Here is a 17,928-nt window from a genome sequence, read left to right as displayed (position 1 = left end):
AAAAGAATGACGTCACACAAACAGATCAGGATCAGTTTGAAAAGTGGAGTTTTTCCTTTATTGAACTTTCAATAAAATATACAAGGTTGTTGGCCCCTTAACAATGAGATCCGCTATACTGAAGTAGAGTGCATCACATAACCCTCCGCCCCCCCCATCCCATAGTAACCCACTGACTCAGTGAGGGGTGTTTACTTCTACATGTGGCAAATATATATATCTATATCTATCTGGAAGAGAAGCACTGCGTTTAGGTATGTGTGTTTTTCTTTTAAACATTCCTCTGTGTATAAATACAGCCTCTTTATAGGTCTACAAACTACAGTCCACCAACGGTCTACATATTTACAAAGCATGGTGATGGAAGTGTGCGTTTGAGATAATGCGCCTGTAAGCGTTGGGAGTAAGTTTGAGTGCGTGTGACAGAGGTCATACATTGGCAATTCTGTACAGTATTTGCTGCACTGATGCAAAGCCCCCCCCCCCCCCAATACTTTCGCTCCAACGTGCCATTTCTTCAGTCACTGATTCTCGCCTAACAGCGCTTCACATCTCTTTTTCCTCTCATCATTCTTCAGTCTTCTTTTGTCACACACTTTAGCCTCTGTTCCATCATTTCTCCCATGTACAAATCTATATCCCCGTTCCCATCCCCCACATGACAAAGCACTAGCAGCGCAATCAGAAGATGCAAATCGTCAAGACCACTCTCCTTCTCAAAGACGTACAGTAATATACAACATTCTGTGGCCAAGTCTCTTGGTATCAGTCTTAAAAAACAAAACAATTAAAGAGCCAACACAACGCAACTCTCAACCCCCTCCTTCTTGTTCCTCCCTCCCATGATAAAAGTAAAAACCCAACATTTAAATCAACCACTCGGTGTTCAACAACAACCTGCACATCTTCACTTGAGGTTGGAGCCGATCACAGACAAAAATAGACCGAATGACGACAACGTTTGGTGAGAGGACTGTCATTGGTTGGATCATCCTAGAGCCAGCTTCTGTAAACCGATCTGAATCATTCCAATCAACAGTAGTGATCAGGAATCGTTTTATATATATATAAAAAGACATGGACAGATCATGCACACATATTCAGTAAAACGCCAACCAAGGAAAGAGAATTCACAAGAACTAGAAGAATTGATAGTTCCATAACGTTACCGTTCTCCCAACTCTAACCTCTTAAAGAAACAGATACGGTACCTCGCTAAACTCATCAGAGAGCAGTACAACTACGTGGAACCTAACTTGATTGGAGTGATGTTGTGCTGTGTCCGTGCATTCCATGTATAGTGTGTCTGGAGATCGTACCGCGTCGTGCGTAAAGGGCTACACTGACTGAGATGCACTGTTTGTCCAATGTCAGCATTTCCCCCTGAGCAGAACTAAGTTAGCCTCATATTCATTAGTGCACATCGTAGCAAAACTTTTTTTTGGAGCAACAGAAAACGAGCATTTCTTATTGGAAAATTCCAGGTTGTCCTAGGTTTCAGCCCCTTTTCTTCAGTTTCATGCCTAATGAATTCGAACCTGGTTTAAAAATCGGTCTGTGCTTCCGCCAAATGAGCTACTTTCACACGGGCAGCTCGATTTATATATTCTTTCACTATTTGCTCTTTTGACCAATCAGATCCGCTCTGAAAAAGAGCTGATGTGAAAGGAGCTGATGTGATTGGTCAAAAGACAAATTAGTGGAAAAAAAATATCAGAATTGGGCTGCCTATGTAAACAGCCTTATTTATCACGTTCAGAATTGTCCGGTAAGGCAACTATTGCGTAGTTGGCTAGAGCGCAAACAAATCTGGACAGATCAGGCTACAGATTTCGGGGGAAATCCTAACTTCGGTTTAAGTCAACATTTCACTTGATGTCAAACGAGACTAAGTAATACATTTGACTAGAAGTTATATTCCCCCCTGGTTGATCTCCTCTTTACTAGTCTATATTCCCCCGTTTGTCTTTTCACTGTTCTACTCACCGGCCAGTTTATTAGGTACACCACCGTGTCCACAAAAATGAATCGCTCCTACAGACAGTGAGTCACGTGGCCGTGGCTTGCTATATAAAGCAGGCAGACAGGCATCGAGACATTCAGTTACTGTCGAATGAAAAGTTAGAATGGGCAAAACGAGTGACCTAAGCGACTGAGCGTGGAATGATCGTCAGTCAGCGGCAGTCTCGTTGACGAGAAAGGAGAATGGCAAGAATCGTGCAAGCTAACAGGCGGGCCACAAACAGACAAATAACAACGCCGTACAACACTGGTGCGCAGAACGGCATCTCGGGAATGCACAACCTGTTAATCCTTGTCACGGATGGGCTACTGCAGCAGACGACCCCACCGGGTTCCACTCCTATCATCTGAAGACAAGAAGCGGCGGCTCCAGAGGGCCCGCCATCACCAACACTAGAAAATTGAAGAGTGGAAAAACATTGCCTGGAACATGACAGCGAGTTCAGTTTACTTAAATGGCCTGCGCAGTCCCCAGACCTCAACCAATGGAGCAGAGGTAGGCAACCCTGGGCCATGTTTTTGAGTTAACTGACCTGGAAGTTCAGGTCTGTTGAATTTAAGCAATTACTGACCTGATCAATTAGCGTAGTTGGTCAGGTGTGGGGCCTAGTTGGATAAAAAAAAACTGCAGCACTCCAGGAACAGGGTTGCCTACCTCTGCAATAGAGCATCTTTGGGATGAGATGGAACGGGATGTTCACAGCATGAATGTACCTGCCGCCCAGTCTGCAGCAACTGCGTGATGCCATCGTGTCAGCATGGACCAACGTCGCTGTGGAACGTTTACGACACCTTGTATAATCCCCCGAAGAATTCAGGCTGTTGTGGAGGAAAAGGGGGAGTCCGACCCGGTACTAGAGGGGTAATATAATAAACTGTCTGGTGAGTGTATTTTCTCCGTTTCTATTCACTTGTTTGACATTATTCCAGCATCTGTCTCCCCAACAAAGGTCCTCCTATGCTCTAAACAAAAAAATGTTTGTGCTATATACAAAGAAAGAAATATTAAATAACTTAAACCAGTATATACAGAACAAAAATTCAGAAGGCAAAATAGTGAGCTTGAACTGGTCAGCGCTGTTTTGCTCCCATTTGATGTTAAAATACAGACGCACTCCGATTATTTTCATCATCGCCAAAATATTGTGTACAGTCTTTGTCCTTGCTGAATCTTCTAACAGCTGTAGTTCATACCTCCTGTAACTCGTCTTAAAAACCTATATGATTTATACCGCTCTAGCACTGTGATATCTATTGAACAGGTTGCTAGCATTTGCAGTATTCATGCCACTAGTAATCAATGAGTGTGATGCTTCTCGAAGACAGATAAACTAGTTCTATTCCGATTTCTATGGTCGAGCGTCTGCACCAGAAGTACCAGGCAGTTATGATAGACATTTGTCAAGTTGCAATAATAATTACTCGCTATTCTGTTATGATGCTATGCCTCAGTCACCATAAGTAGTGCAGACATTCCATGTTCTAGTATGCAGCATGCCGTATTAAATATGACTTTTCTCTACTGTTTGATGCCAGCGAAGTATACAGTGAAGCAGACCGACACAGAGATTTGTCACAAAAAAGCCATGTCAAGTCGTGTTTTTCTCGATCATTTTTCTTCCGAAAATGTCTTGAATGCGAGTGTTGGGACCTGAAGTGTGTTTTGATCGTATCGGACAGCCAGCATTTTCTTCTCATTGGCCCTTCCTCCTCCTGGTCCCGCCTCCTGTCGGTTTAACCAATCAGGGAGCTGCGTCTTGACAAGTCCACGTTGCTGGCGCTCAGTCCTCTGCATTCCGAAAGGCCCGTGTTGGCATCCTGGAGAGAGGGAGGGAGTTTAGCAGGGATATTCCAAGAGTAAATCTGAAACTGTCCAAGTCCAATCCTTTCATCTCAATGTATAACCCAGGACTTGTTTGTGCTCTGTCTGTCACAGCAGTCCTTGGCTCATAACTAACAGGTTAATTAATAACTATGTGATAGGGAGGGGGGTTAACCGTGTGCTGTTGGTACCTGTGAGGGGTCTTCTGCACTCTTGTTGAGGAAGTTGAGAGAGCTCGCTCTCGTCATCCTAAGGATCACACAATCTTTTAGGCTTCAATAAAAATAAAAATGTCATTGCTTGGATGTTGCTTTATTGTTATTATCAGTTTTACAAACTACGGTGATTTGTCGGCTCCCTACCAAAGAAAAAACCCTGAGGGGAAACACTAATTCATGCACGGTATGAGCAGTGACGGCTCACCCTGGGTTGCAGGGCTCCTGGGGGCCACTGCCCTGTAGTTTCTTCACCAGCATCTCACTGCTCCTGCGCAGGGCGTCGCGGATCTTTCCGAAGGAGCCGCTCCGACGCAATGAACCATTACCCTCCTGAGAAAACAAGACAAACACACCCCGTCAAGGATGGGCCTCAAAACATGAATCAATAGTCATTTGAGGTATTTTATTATTTTTCCAAAACCTTTTCTCGTGTCTTCTATCAATGTATTGGACAAACATTTTTTTGTGTGGTGTTTTGCTGAATGCATCCAGGTTTAGTAACGATGTCATCTTTTTTGTACTGTTTAATAATTTATATAATTTGCTAATTCTTGACACTTTGGGAGTAAATTACATGTATGATGAAAAGGCGTACAATCACATTTTAATGTATGTGCACTTCCTTAAACCCCCCCAAACCTCCCCCCAAAGACAGAGGTTTCGTACCCCGTTCCACTCTGCTCCATCATCTCCCTCACAGTCCCCCCGCTGGGGACCACTAAAACCCTCCCGGTTCTGACGTCGCTCCCCCCTCCAGGGGCCCCGTCCTTCAGGAGCTCCACCACCTTACTCTGGTTGATGGCATCTATACCCTGCGATAGGAGGAGGGGACGAAAGAGGGATAGAGTGAGAGAGATGATTCATTCTAAATGTCCGCTGGGTTAAAACAGAATGCATTCAGAGCTTTAAGGCTCTAGACCACAACCGTGGGTAATTGCACTGCCAGTGTATCCGAGTGCCTGTACCTGCTTTTTTAATGATTGTATAGTACCTGCGTGCGTCAGTGATCGTGCAGTACCTGCTTGCGTGTCTTGGTAGCACACTCCTCCAGTGTCTCAGCTGCCTCTAGTTTACCCTGTCTGCGGTACAGCGCCCCCAAGCTCTTCAGGGTGGTATTGACCGTTGGGCTAACAGGAATTAAGTTCATGCCAATATCATGTCATTTACGGATGTCCAGAGATAAAATACCGTACAAATAAAAAAAGATATTCCCTCGTTACGTCGAGATCACAACTTATTTATCTCATGATCGAGACATTACAAAAGTTGATACATCGAGATCCCGAAAGAAACTCTAAATAGGAGTGGATGTATTGATGACAGATTGACAGTATGGGCTGAGACAGCCGAGCCCATGGTGGATCAGCACATACATTCCATTGATCGCTACAAGGGATGGTACATTTCATGCTAACATCAAGCTTTCATTTGTGTTTGGAGCTCATTATCAGTTTATAAGAAAGTTAGGAAGCTAAATGTCCCTTACTTTGAGCTAAGCCCTCGTGGTGCATTTAAGCCCTGAACGATGCCTGACAGGCAGCTTCGTCTCCCAGGCTGTGCCACCCCCCCAAGACCACAGCCAATCGCATGCAAGCAACAATGCAGATAACTTGGCTAGTCTTGATCGAGCTAGCTAGTTAGTCTTGTTAGCTAGATAGCTAGCTTGTTATCTATGCTGGTTGTTAGCTTGCATACCTGGCATGTGTATAATTGTAATGGACACTTCATGTTTTCTGGATAATATTTACATTTACAGAGTGGGTGGGTGGGCCCCATTTCTGACAGGCATATTAACAGTCAGTGCAATATGTATATGATCAAGAGTGGGTGTGCTCTATTCCTGGCAGGCTGATCAGATTCAATAGCCGTCTCAGGATGCTGCCTTGGTGGCTGTCTACAAGGAGCCTTACCTATAAAACATAATAAAAAAAGGCAGCATCCTGTCTTATCAGCCTCTAAAGCTGAAATTGAATCTGATCAGCCTGTCAGGAATGGAGCTCACCCATTGTAAATGTAAATATGTCCCTTATAATTATACACATATCAGTTATGCATGCTAACAAGACTAGCCAAGTTAGCTGCGTTGCTCCTTGGGAGCTGCCTGGGAGAATAGGCTGCCTGTCAGGCATTGTTTGCGGCTTAAATCCCCCACGAGTGCAGCCACTGGGCTCCTTGAGGTGGTTATTGTGCATGGGAACAAATGAATGAAGGAATGAAGCACTGTACTTTTGATTATCTCCTGATCTCAAAAAAGCAACTTTTACTGTGTCGTGATCATGAGATAAGTTGTGATCGAGACATGAGGGATTTTTATTTATTTTACTCATATGTCCTTTCTGGACTTCCATACATCATTAAAGCACAACATTAATATAATGTAGAACACTTGAGTTGTATTTCTCACATTAAAATGTATTTCAAATACTAACTCTTACCTGTCAACTTTGCAGGCCTTGTACCAGCTCCCATATTCTCCATAGGGCACTGCATCCTTCCTCTTCGCCTGAGCAAGCGACAGAGAGAGAGAGAGAGAGAGAGACGCAGAGGCAGGCAGTTATAGTCCAGCGACTAAGGGAAGAAATGGTGGAAATTTGGTGGTTTTATTCAAATTTCAAACACCACTAGGGCAATTACAGTCCTTAGAAGTGTTTTTAGCTATAATGCCATTGCAGATCATTTATATTTCCACCAGCTCCGTGGGGCCATATTGGACAGGTGTCACATGGCCATATCTCAAAAAATAATAAGTACGTACAGCCCAATGATGGCTTAGCATGTTTGAGGGAGTTTGGAGAACACAAAAAATATGGCTCAAACGTGCCACATATACACATTGGCCACTTTAGTACTAGGTTGGACCCCCATTTGCCTCCAGAACAACCTGAATTCTTTGGGGTGTGGATTCTACAAGGTGTCGGGAAGCAACAATGTTCAGATACACTGAGGCATTCAATCATTGCTCAATTGGTATCAAGGGACCTAACTAGGGTTGGGTGGATTCCAGACTTTCATACCGTCCTTTTCTCATTCTGGAATTTACGGTATTACTGGTTTAGTACACAAGGGGGCGCCAAAACGCAAAGACAGACAATTTGGCATTTGTTACCAGGATGCTAACAAAATTAGCACAATAGCGAATTTCCATGGAGGCTGCTAGCTAAATATGCTCATGTGCGCAAATGAAAATAAAGAATTGAAAAGACAGGCAATCCAGCTCATAATTAAACATATATAAGTAGGAGCTAATGAACGTCATTTTGGTGAGTTTGGACATTTACAAGGGAATGGAGCCACTAGGGCAAAGGGCCTGCTCTGCTTGGAAAAGATGGGGGAGGAGCAGTCAGGCCAAGAACAGAGAGAAAAAGGCAAGGGAATTCAAAACACAGCAGCGGCAGCTGTACAGATAACTCTACCAAAGGGCTTTGACTTCTCAAACATGGTAGAAAGCTTACACAATATGATGCCCTGTCACTTCAATTCAGCAACTTATTCAGCGACCCCTAAGTTTAACTTGCTGGTTAATGCAGAATTCTTCATTTTTCACGCGCGGGGAAAAAAAAGAAGATAACAGGCGTAAGTAATCTCATGCTGCATTTCATAAACGCAGATCTAAGATGCTTGTTTATTGTCATTTCTACTGAGCGCCACATTGTGCTTCGGTTGCGCTTCTCCACCAAGATGAGAGTTCACCAACGGCCATTTTAATCAGCAGACAGCACCCCTACTGGCGTGTGGCTGTTTCTCTCCGGTACAGTGCAGCCAACCTGCCTCTGGTAAAAGTGAAGCAAAACCTTAGCACATGTAGCTGGCTACATCATTTCTACGATAACATCAGAAACACGATGGCCTATGCATCGTGTTTGAAGATTTTTTTTTTTTTTAATTTTACATGCGGCCGCCAGCCAAATAGTGTTCCACTTCTGATCATGAAAATGAAGCTATTTTCTGCCGAATGTGTTGCACTAATGTATTTTCTGTGATGGAATATCACTCCCCTATCACTCTATTTAACCCAACGACGACAACAACAAAAAAACACTTGACTTTAAATATAAAAAGCGACCCCTGTCAATACACAGCTGGACTCACCTGCTCCAGCTTTCACCTGTTGTGCTATTTACAAACAAACACATGACTGGCTCAACTGTTCTGGGGAATTAGAAGCCTCGTAATGTAAAAAAAAAAAAAAAAAAAAAAAAAATTGCAAAAGTTGATTGCGGGTATTTAAAAACAAAAAGTGACGTTTTTCCCTGAAGTCGGGCTGCTTACAATGACACAATGATATAACATACGATGTCAATTTCAAGAAACGTGACACCAAACCTCCACTGCACACATCTCTCTAGGTAAAATCCCATAGTAATGCATTATGTCCAGCAAAGGAGACAGGTAAACCCATTTTAACCAAATGCCTTTGTGACGACAAAAAAACAACAACACAAATGCGATGCCACTATAGCTAAAAACACTAAGGACTCATCCTAGCTGTGTGTGTAATTTAGTGCCTTTACCACAAAGTCCACAGTTGCCATCAAACATTAGGTTTAGCCACTGGACTATAAGCAGCAGCAGCAGCAGCCAGAGACAAATCACAGACCTTATTATAAAGCCTCCGTTATCATATTAACGCTCTCCCTCTCAGTTCTATCAGGTCCGCCTATCCATCAGAGATAATAGCCGGACAGTGTCATCCAGTAACAGGACCGTGGTTCAGCACACCATACAACAGGTCCATACTGTAAAGTACCTTGCTCTCCTCTCTCTCCTCCGCATGCATCCAGATAGGTTTGTTGTCATCTGAAAGAGAACAGAAGGTATAGGGGGGAAGGGGGGGGGTTATCAGTGTCACTGTGTTATGTGTACATTCATACATCTTGTTTTGCGTGGACCAAAACGTGTAAGAATGTAGGTGCTCCCCTCACTGGAAAAAGGGATTTGAATTTAAAATCAAAATGGGTTGATTTGTGGCATGTAACTCAGAGGATTTAACCTCTCCATGCATTTACCCGTCAGTGTGTGCTCATTTCACTAATTAAACCATAAAATCAACACACTTAACTTGTGTAGGGGGGGGGAGATACAAAGTGGGTTATGCTGGTCTGTGCCATGCTAGCTAAACAACGCCAAAGCCGCCCTCTACTGTGCTGTTCTGAGTATGTCAGTGTTTGATTGGCTTAAGGGCAGTGATCTGGACACAGTGGTGAATTAAGCCGCTCCACGCACGACAGATTAGCCCTGATCCGACCGGTCAGGACACGGCCGCGCACGGCCAGCCAATAACCACAGGGTTTACTGGGAAGTCGTGGCCAGAATGAAGACTTCATAGAGTCGTTAGGTCTAGCGTGGTGGTAAATGTAGAACCAGGCAGTGTCCCAAATGGCACCTTATTCCCAAAGGGCTCTGGTCAATAGAAGTGCACTACAGGGAATAGGGTGCCATTTTGGGACGCAGGCCTAGTCCCGTCAATGTGATTGTAGAAGACTCACTGTTGACTGAGCCAAACTCCTTCTCGTGTGCTCGGGTCAGGATCTCTTTGTACAGAGACTCAGCATCCTTGAACTTCCCCTGTTTGAGGTAGCATGTAGCCTAAAGAGATGAGATGAAATGTACACAGGTTTAATGACAAACATTTCACATCAACACATAAAAGCATGTACATCTATAACAAAACTGTTTTACATTTCCCAATACAGGGTAATTTTTTAAAGATTAGACTGCATTACTTTGTACTGCCCTATACTGGACATTTGGCTAAATGATCATCTGAGGTATTCCAGAATATTCTCTCTCCTCCCCCCTTCCCCTCCATATTCCTCCCTGCTTCCCCCTCCATATTCCTCCCCCTCCATATTCCTCCCCCTCCATATTCCTCCCCCTCCATATTCCTCCCCTCACCAGGTTGTTCTTGGTCTTGGCTACGTTGGGGTCATCAGCTCCTAGTTTGGACTGGTAGATCTCCAGGGCTCGTCTGTAGTAATACTCCACCTCCTCGTACTTTCCCTGGTTCTGACATAGCAGGGCCAGGTTGTTCAGCTGCTTGGCCACGTCAGGGTGGTACTTGCCCAGGACCTGAACACCACAGGCACAGAGACGCACATCAAGACTTACTTTAGCTACAATGAAAGGAGATGAGAGTTCTCTCTGGGCACTACACATGTTGAGTCATAAATGCAATTAAAATCATTAGTGTTATTTTGTGTACCTTCTCTCTGATCTCCAGGGCTCTCTTGCAGAGGGGCTCAGCCTCCTTGTACTTGCCCCTCTTCCCGTAGAGCACGGCCAGGTTGTTGAGAGTGGCAGCCACCGCAGGGTGGTCCTTCCCCAGAGTCTTCTCTCTGATGGCCAGGGCATCGTTCAGCAGGTGGGCTGCCTCTTTGTACTTGTTCTGGTCCCTGGAACACAAATATAATTCCAGGTAAGAAGATTTGCAGAAGCACTGTAATTAAGCAGTAAGTCTCAATTCCTTCTTCTACCCTGCTATCCACACATCCTCTCCGCACCCAATCATCTTTTTCTATGAGCACATCCAGCCGTCCCTCGATACCATCCATCTCCCACGAGCATATCCCACCCGTCCCGCACTCCATCCATCTCCCTCACTCACTCTCATTTCTCCCTTCCTTCCCCTCTCACCTGTAGACGAGGGCCAGGATGTTGAGCATGGTGGCCACGTCGGGGTGGTCATGTCCGGAGGTCTTCTCCAGGTCCTCCAAGGCCTGTTTGCAGAGGGGCACGGCCACCTCGTACCTCCCCTGGGAGGCGTACTGGATCACCAGGTTATGAAGAGTCCTCAGACGGGCCGGGATCTCGTAGCCACCCTGCTGGGCCGCAGCCTCTCCGCTGGGCTGGGCTGGGGATGCGGTTAAAAGTGATTCACTCTTGAATACTTTGTTCGGACAGAACAGGGGTTCCAAATCAAAAAAGGGCTTTCATTCTTGGTACAGAATGGCGTGCTCGCGCTGAGGTACAACTGTGGCATGTTAAGAGACGATGCTTATTTCGCAAAGGAATATCTGAGATGACGATATGTCATTTATTTCACGTTTTAAAAGGTGGCAGTGTCAGTAACCAAAATGCCAAATCAATAAATCAAGTATCATAAGTCTAACCCTTCTGTATCCCCAACCATATCTAACACCCATCGTCTTCAACATTACCATCTAACCCCATGTCTACCTTGTCCCCGCAATGGGATTCTCCTCGGGCCAATCAAGCGCCCTACCTTGTCCTTGGTCGTCGTCGTTGGGGAACAGGTCGTCGAGGCTGTCTTTGGACGTCTCGCCTGCAGCCTTCTCCTCAGACGGAGACACGTCGTCGTCAAACTTCTTGATCTTGTTCATGAACTCCAGGTGTTTCTTCTCCTCCTCCAGCTGGGCAACACTCTGCTCACTACACTGCAGCTTGCTCTGGGGGAGGGGGGAGTGGGAGGGAGGGGACACTTTGGAAACGTCTTGCTTTGGAAAGGATCAAAGTGATCGTATACTCCAAAATCCCTAAAATGTTAGCCAAATGTTGACCGCACTCAAAGGTAACGTTGAGGTGAGTCCACACTCCACACAGTCGGTTGTGTACGTTGGGATATGGACTCATCCCACATCCCCAGAACATTTCACCAACGAGGTCTGAAAACAAAGACTTTGATATCGGAGTGAATGATGCCGTGTCCTACGCTGTACATACACGTAAGTTGGATTTGGCTGTAGTATGTCTACCTGTGTTCCTGCCAGTTCGTCTCGTAGCCACTGGTTCTCCTGACACAGTCGTCTGACCTGGGCTCTTAGCTTCTGCTTCTCAGACTCCACCGCACTCAGGTGACCCGACAGGGCAATGATCACCTGGACAAAGGAGGGGGGGGGGGGGTTAGAACCAGCTCTTATTTTCAATGACAACATGGCAAGCAAGAGAGGGAAACGAGAGAGGGAAACGAGAGAGGGAAACGGGAGAGGGATGAGGTGGTTCAAATAAAACAAGGAACGTGGCAGGAATGAAACTAAAACAAAAAGGGGAAGCGGCTAGCAAGGGGGCCAGACCACATTGTACGTTAGCGGGGACTACCAGGCTAGGAAGAATGTTTACCTGGGATTTGTACAGTGTGCATGACTGTTGTCACCGGTTCCAAAACAAGTACAAAGCATTTCCTTCTTGGAGGACAATATCATTCTATTATAGTCTGGTCTATTCAAAAGAGGGTGGGGAGTTGTCTTTAGGGACCTTCCTTTATGCCGTTCATGTTATATCAGACCATCTGTACCCAACCCAGATTCCCACCGCTGCCTTCCTACAGGAACAACTCTCATATCCTCTTGATGAATCACCCTCCTCACGCTCTATGAGGCATGCATCTAAATTCATCCTCTCCTTCAAGTCTTAGTCACAGCGTATGAACTAGCAATAACCCACATCGAGCACCCGCATCCTCCCCCTCTCCATTCACCTCTACTCTCCCATCATTTAATTATCCTCCCTTACCTCTCAAGGCTGAGCCTCTTCCGCTCACCCACCGCCTGTCTCTTTCACCCCCCTGTGCCTTCCCTCTTTCGTCTTCCACTTCTCTTCTGCCTCGCTAGCCCTCACCCTCTTCCCTCATCTCGTTCCTACCTGTGCCTCTCCCAGGCCCAGTTCGATGGCCTCGAGGCTCTTACGCAGCAGGCCTGACTTCTCCTGGGCAGCAGGTGGCTGTGTGCAGTCCAGCAGGGAGGTGAGGAGCTGGGCATGCTCCCCACGGAGGGTCTCCAGGCCCTGCATCACAGCTTTGGTGTTGAGCACTATCTCATCCTGGGTCAGGCGCTCCAGGGCCTCCTCGCTGCGTGGGTACACCATGGTGGAGATAACCCGGGTTCACACACACTGTAGGAAGGGGGAGAGGGGTTAGATAGGGACTGGTCTCATGTTACCATACTCCTAGTCTTGTACAGAGATTTTGGAATTGATGCTAGTTTGAGGAAGAGCCGTGTATTCAGATCCATTGACTTTTCCCACATTTTGTTACGTTACAACCTTATTCTAAAATGTATTACACCAAAAAACTTAAGCGATTTACACCCAATACCCCATAATGACAAAGCGGAAAACAGGTTTAGAAATGTTTGCTAATTTATTAAACAGAAATACCCTATTTACATACAGTACCAGTCCAAGTTTGGACAAACCGACTCATTCATGGGTTTTCTTTTATTTCGAATATTTTCTACATTGTAAAATAGTGAAGACATCAAAGCTATGAAATAACACATATGGAATCACGCAGTAAACAAAAAGTGTTAAATCAAAATATATTTTATATTTGAGATTATTCAAAGTAGCCAACCTTTGCCTTTGACAGCTTTGCACACACTTGGCATTCTCTCAACTAGCTTCACCTGGAATGCTTTTCCAACAGTCTTGAAGGAGATCACACATTCTGAGCACTAGTTGGCTGCTTTTCCTTCACTCTGCTGTCCAACTCATCCCAATTGGGTTGACGTTGGGTGATTGTGGAGGCCAAGTCATCTGATGTAGCACTCCATCACTCTCCTTCTTGGTCAAATAGCCCTTACACAGCCTGAAGTTGTGTTGGGTCATTGTCCTGTTGTAAAACAAATGAGAGTCCCACTAAGTGCATACCAGATGGGATGGTGTATTGCTGCAAAATTCTGTGGTAGCCATGCTGGTAAAGTGTGCCTTGAATTTTAAAGTGTCACCAACAAAGCACCCCCACATCATCACACCTCCTCCATGCTTCACGGTGGGAACCACACATGCAAATATAATCTGCTCACCTACTCTGCATCTCACAAAGACACTGCGGTTGGAACCAACAATCTCAAATTTGAACTCATCAGACCAAAGGACAGATTTCCGTCGGTCTAATGTCCATTGCTCGTGTTGCTTGGCCCAAACAAGTCTCTTCTTCTTATTGGTGTCCTTTAGAAGTGGTTTCTTCACCAATTCGACCATGAAGGCCTGATTCACGCAATTGATGTTGAGATGTGTCTGTTACTTGAACTCTGAACCATTTATTTGGGCTGCAATTTCTGAGGCTGGTAACTCTAATGAACTTATCCTCTGCAGCAAAGGAAACTCTGGGTCTTCCTTTCCTGTGGCGGTCCTCATGAGAGCCAGTTTCATTATAGATCTTGATGGTTTTTACTTAAAAAATTCTTGAAATTTTCCAGATTGACTGACCTTCGTGTCTTAAAGTAATGACGGACTGTTGTTTCTCTTTGCTTATTTGAGCTGTTCTTGCCATAATATGGACTTGGTCTTTTACCAAATAGGGCCATCTCCTGTATACCAACCCTACCTTGTCACTATTCAACAGATTGGATCAAACGTATTAAGGAAAGAAATTTCACAAATGTACTTTTAACAAGGCACAACTGTTAATTGAAATGCATTCCAGATAACTACCTCGTGAAGCTGGTTGAGAGAATGCCAAGCATGTGCAAAGCTGTCATCAAGGCAAAGGGTGTCTACTTTGAAGAATCTCAAATATATTTTGATTTGTTTAACACTTTTTGGGTTACTACAGTTCAATGTGTTATTTATTTCATAGTTTTGATGTCTTTACTATTATTCTACAAATTAGAAAATAGTTTTTATTTATTTTTTTTATATTTGGGGAGTAAGTAGGTGTCCAAACTTTTGACTGATGCATCCTGTTTCCATTGATCATCCTTGAGATGTTTCTACAACTTGATTGGAGTTCACCTGTGGTAAATTCAATTGATTGGACATGATTTGGAAAGGCATACACCTGTCTACATAAGATCCCACAGTTGACAGTGCATGTCTGAGTAAAAACTAAGCCATGAGGTCGAAGGAATTGTCTGTAGAGCTCCGAGACAGGATTGTGTCAAGGCACAGATCTGGGGAAAAGTACCAAAAAAGGCATTGAAGGTTCCCAAGAACACAGTGGCCTCCATCATTCTTAAATGGAAGAAGATTGGAACCACCAAGACTCTTCCTAGAGCTGCCCCCCCGGGCAAACTGAGCAATCAGAGGAGAAGGGCCTTGGTCAGGGAGGTAACCAAGAACCTGATGGTCACTGACAGAGCTCGAGTGACCATCAGGGTTCCTCTGTGGAGATGGGAGAACCTTCCAGAAGGACAACTATCTCGGCAGCACTCCACCAATCAGGCCTTTAAGGTAGAGTGACCAGACAGAAGCCACTCCACAGTAAAAGGAACATGACAGCCCGCTTGGCAAAAGGCACCTAAAGATACTCTCAGACCGTGACAAACAAGTCTGGAGGAAACCTGGCACCATCCTTACGTTCAAAAATGGTTGTGGCAGCATCATGCTGTGGCAATCTTTTTCAGCTGCAGGGACTGGTAGACTGGTCAGGATCGAGGCAACGATGAACAGAGCAAAGTACAGAGATGTCCTTCGTGAAATCCAGCTCCAGAGAGCTCAGGACCCGACACTGGGGGGCGAAGGTTCACCTTCCAACAGGACAACGACCCTAAGAGCACAGCCAAAACACAACACAGGAGTGGCTTTGGAACAAGTCTCTGAATGTCCTTGAGTGGCCCAGCCAGAGTATGGACATGAACCCGATTGAACATCGCTGGAGAGACCTGAAAATAGCTGTACAACATACCAAAGAAGACTCGAGGCTGTTATCCCTGCCAAAGGTGCTTCAACAAAGTACCGAGTAAAGGGTCTGATTTTTAAAATTTTTATATGTTTTTGCTTTGTCATTATGGGGTAGTGTGTGTAGATTGATTGTGGGGGAGATTTAATCCATTTGAAAATAAAGCTGTAACCTAACAAAATGTGGAAAAAGTCAAGGGGCCTGAATAGTTTCCGAAGGTACTGTATACAGTATATAGAGAAACTACAAGACACAGCAAGAATTCATGTCTGATGAGATTATTACAATTATGACATATAGGCAGGGCTGAGCATAAAGGAAAAAGAAATCCCTCCAAATAAATCATGCCAAATCAAGAAATGTTGTTCAGTATGTTACCAAAAACCAACCAAGGCACAGTTAATTTCTCTGGACCCTGTTTCTACTCCAATTGGACTCTAATCTTTTGATCTTGAGAAAATTAAGTAAGAAACTGTGAGCGTTTCGGTTCCAAACCTATATACATATTTTGATTGGCACTGCCTTAATCAGTTGTTCTATCTCCCGAGAGAAGAGAACTGACTAAATAGAATCATTACTAATGTAAACAAGCTGGTCGTTGCAGGTGGAGTGATCAGAAATGCGCTACTCTGCAACATCTCCACTGCTCCGCTTTGGACGAGCACCTGTTCTGTTCTCGCCGCGGCCAGGAGGCCCCCACCAACACCACACCGCCCACCCCATCCCATCCATTGACCGCAATGCAGCAATATGAGCGATCCCGTAATCTAGCATCCTGGTTTCCGCAGGCACAGCTAACAAATCTCTCACGAGCTGTACGGGACGTTTGACAATGTGCAGGTGTTATCATCGATCCATTAAACTGTCAATTAGTGTTATGTAGTAAAATATGGGCCGACACACTCCAGGATTCTCCACCCCCTCACAGAATGACAAGAAATGGGGGAGAATCAATGAAGGTGACGGATAGAGAGCGTTACACACAAATATTGAACAATAAGTCTCTCAGACTAAATGTATTGTAAGATATATCGTATATACTATAGTATGTATAACTGTCACACGTAGGATCATGTCCTACAAAGAACTACAACATTATTGTAAACATTGGCAGGTTTGAGCGAGGCCCAGACAGAAATATGCTGCTGCAAGGACTTTCTGCACGGATGCGGTCGTGAGGTCTAAGTCTGTCTCTATATGACTAAGAATAACAATTTCCTCGGCACTTACAATAAGCGACGGCTCGTCAGACAATGTAAAGAACCAAGACGAGCTCGATAGGCAACATCGGTAGATACATTTCACCAGCCTAGCAAGGCATTGATCCGTTGGCGTAGCCCGTAGTCGATGTGCGATTCACTAGTTTCTCGCTCTTTGTTGGACTCAAAAATATATTCCAATATAACTCATACACGTTAAAAAAATATATATAATAAAATGCACTCAAAAGACCTCGTGTCGGCCAAACGTTACCTTCATCGAAACGGTTCTATTTTCCCCAAAGACAAGTGCGCTGCTCCTGGCTACCTCGACCTACTGTTGTGATACTCGGTTTCCATCACTTGTTGTCAGGGGGCTAGCTACGCTCGTCCACATCAATAACATCAAGGCTGGGGATAATATAACCCTACACATATCAACAACAAAAAAATTGCCTACGGTGGGCTATATCACCATAAATCTCTAAAACCATAAACTGTCAAATGTATCAGGTCGATGTGCGTAAAGTAATAGCCTGTACATCACGATAAACAACGTTATTTACCTGCTCTCCCCTGCTGTTGCCCCACGGGTAAGATCCGGGTGACGCGTTATTCAGCCTGAACTAGCTGTAAAAAAAAGAATATCCAACGGAACACCACTTTGCTTAAATCCGATTGTCGCTGGCGTCTAAAAGCTTGCGAGTTCCAAGCAATACATTGTTACCAATTATGTTAGCATTGCTGATTAGCTAATGAATTCGATCCGGGCACGAATTAGCCTAGTCAAAATGTTCTCTTGTCTTGCGACGGTTGGTTTCAACGGGAGTTGGGATCAAAATACAGGAAGGCTCTTCGCAAAGTGAATCGACATCGTCCGATCCTTCCACGGGAAGTTGTTTTGGGAGTGCGGGACCCGCTGCGTTCTCAGTCTGAGAAGCGTGTTCGAAGAATGACAGTCGCGACCCGAAAATGGCTGCTGTTCGAATTCTCCCACAATCCTCAAGCACAGTCCGGGCGATACGACTTCACCGCTACACCCATGTTACATGGGAGAGATCAAAATAAAGGGTGATGCGCAATTAACGTTTA

At 44.9% G+C, this 17,928-nt stretch overlaps 1 protein-coding gene across 1 annotated transcript; it reads right to left on the bottom strand.

Moving 5' to 3' along the window:
* Positions 1–31: 31 nt before the first annotated feature.
* Positions 32–17,886, bottom strand: LOC115133378 (kinesin light chain 2-like). The gene is given in 16 exon segments (XM_029666560.2): positions 32–3,840; positions 4,036–4,093; positions 4,268–4,392; positions 4,729–4,812; positions 4,815–4,874; positions 5,081–5,189; positions 6,498–6,565; positions 8,810–8,859; positions 9,549–9,648; positions 9,958–10,131; positions 10,265–10,454; positions 10,696–10,912; positions 11,285–11,468; positions 11,775–11,897; positions 12,661–12,909; positions 17,403–17,886. Coding segments are annotated over 15 exon segments (1,848 nt in total). The 5' UTR covers positions 12,883–12,909; positions 17,403–17,886; the 3' UTR covers positions 32–3,756.
* Between the last annotated feature and the right edge of the window lie 42 nt (positions 17,887–17,928).

The sequence above is a fragment of the Oncorhynchus nerka genome, linkage group LG8 (assembly GCF_034236695.1).
Source record: "Oncorhynchus nerka isolate Pitt River linkage group LG8, Oner_Uvic_2.0, whole genome shotgun sequence".
Lineage (NCBI taxonomy): Eukaryota > Metazoa > Chordata > Actinopteri > Salmoniformes > Salmonidae > Oncorhynchus > Oncorhynchus nerka.
The sequence above is the reverse complement of the archived record's forward strand: the minus strand, read 5'-3'. Positions and strand labels throughout refer to the sequence as shown.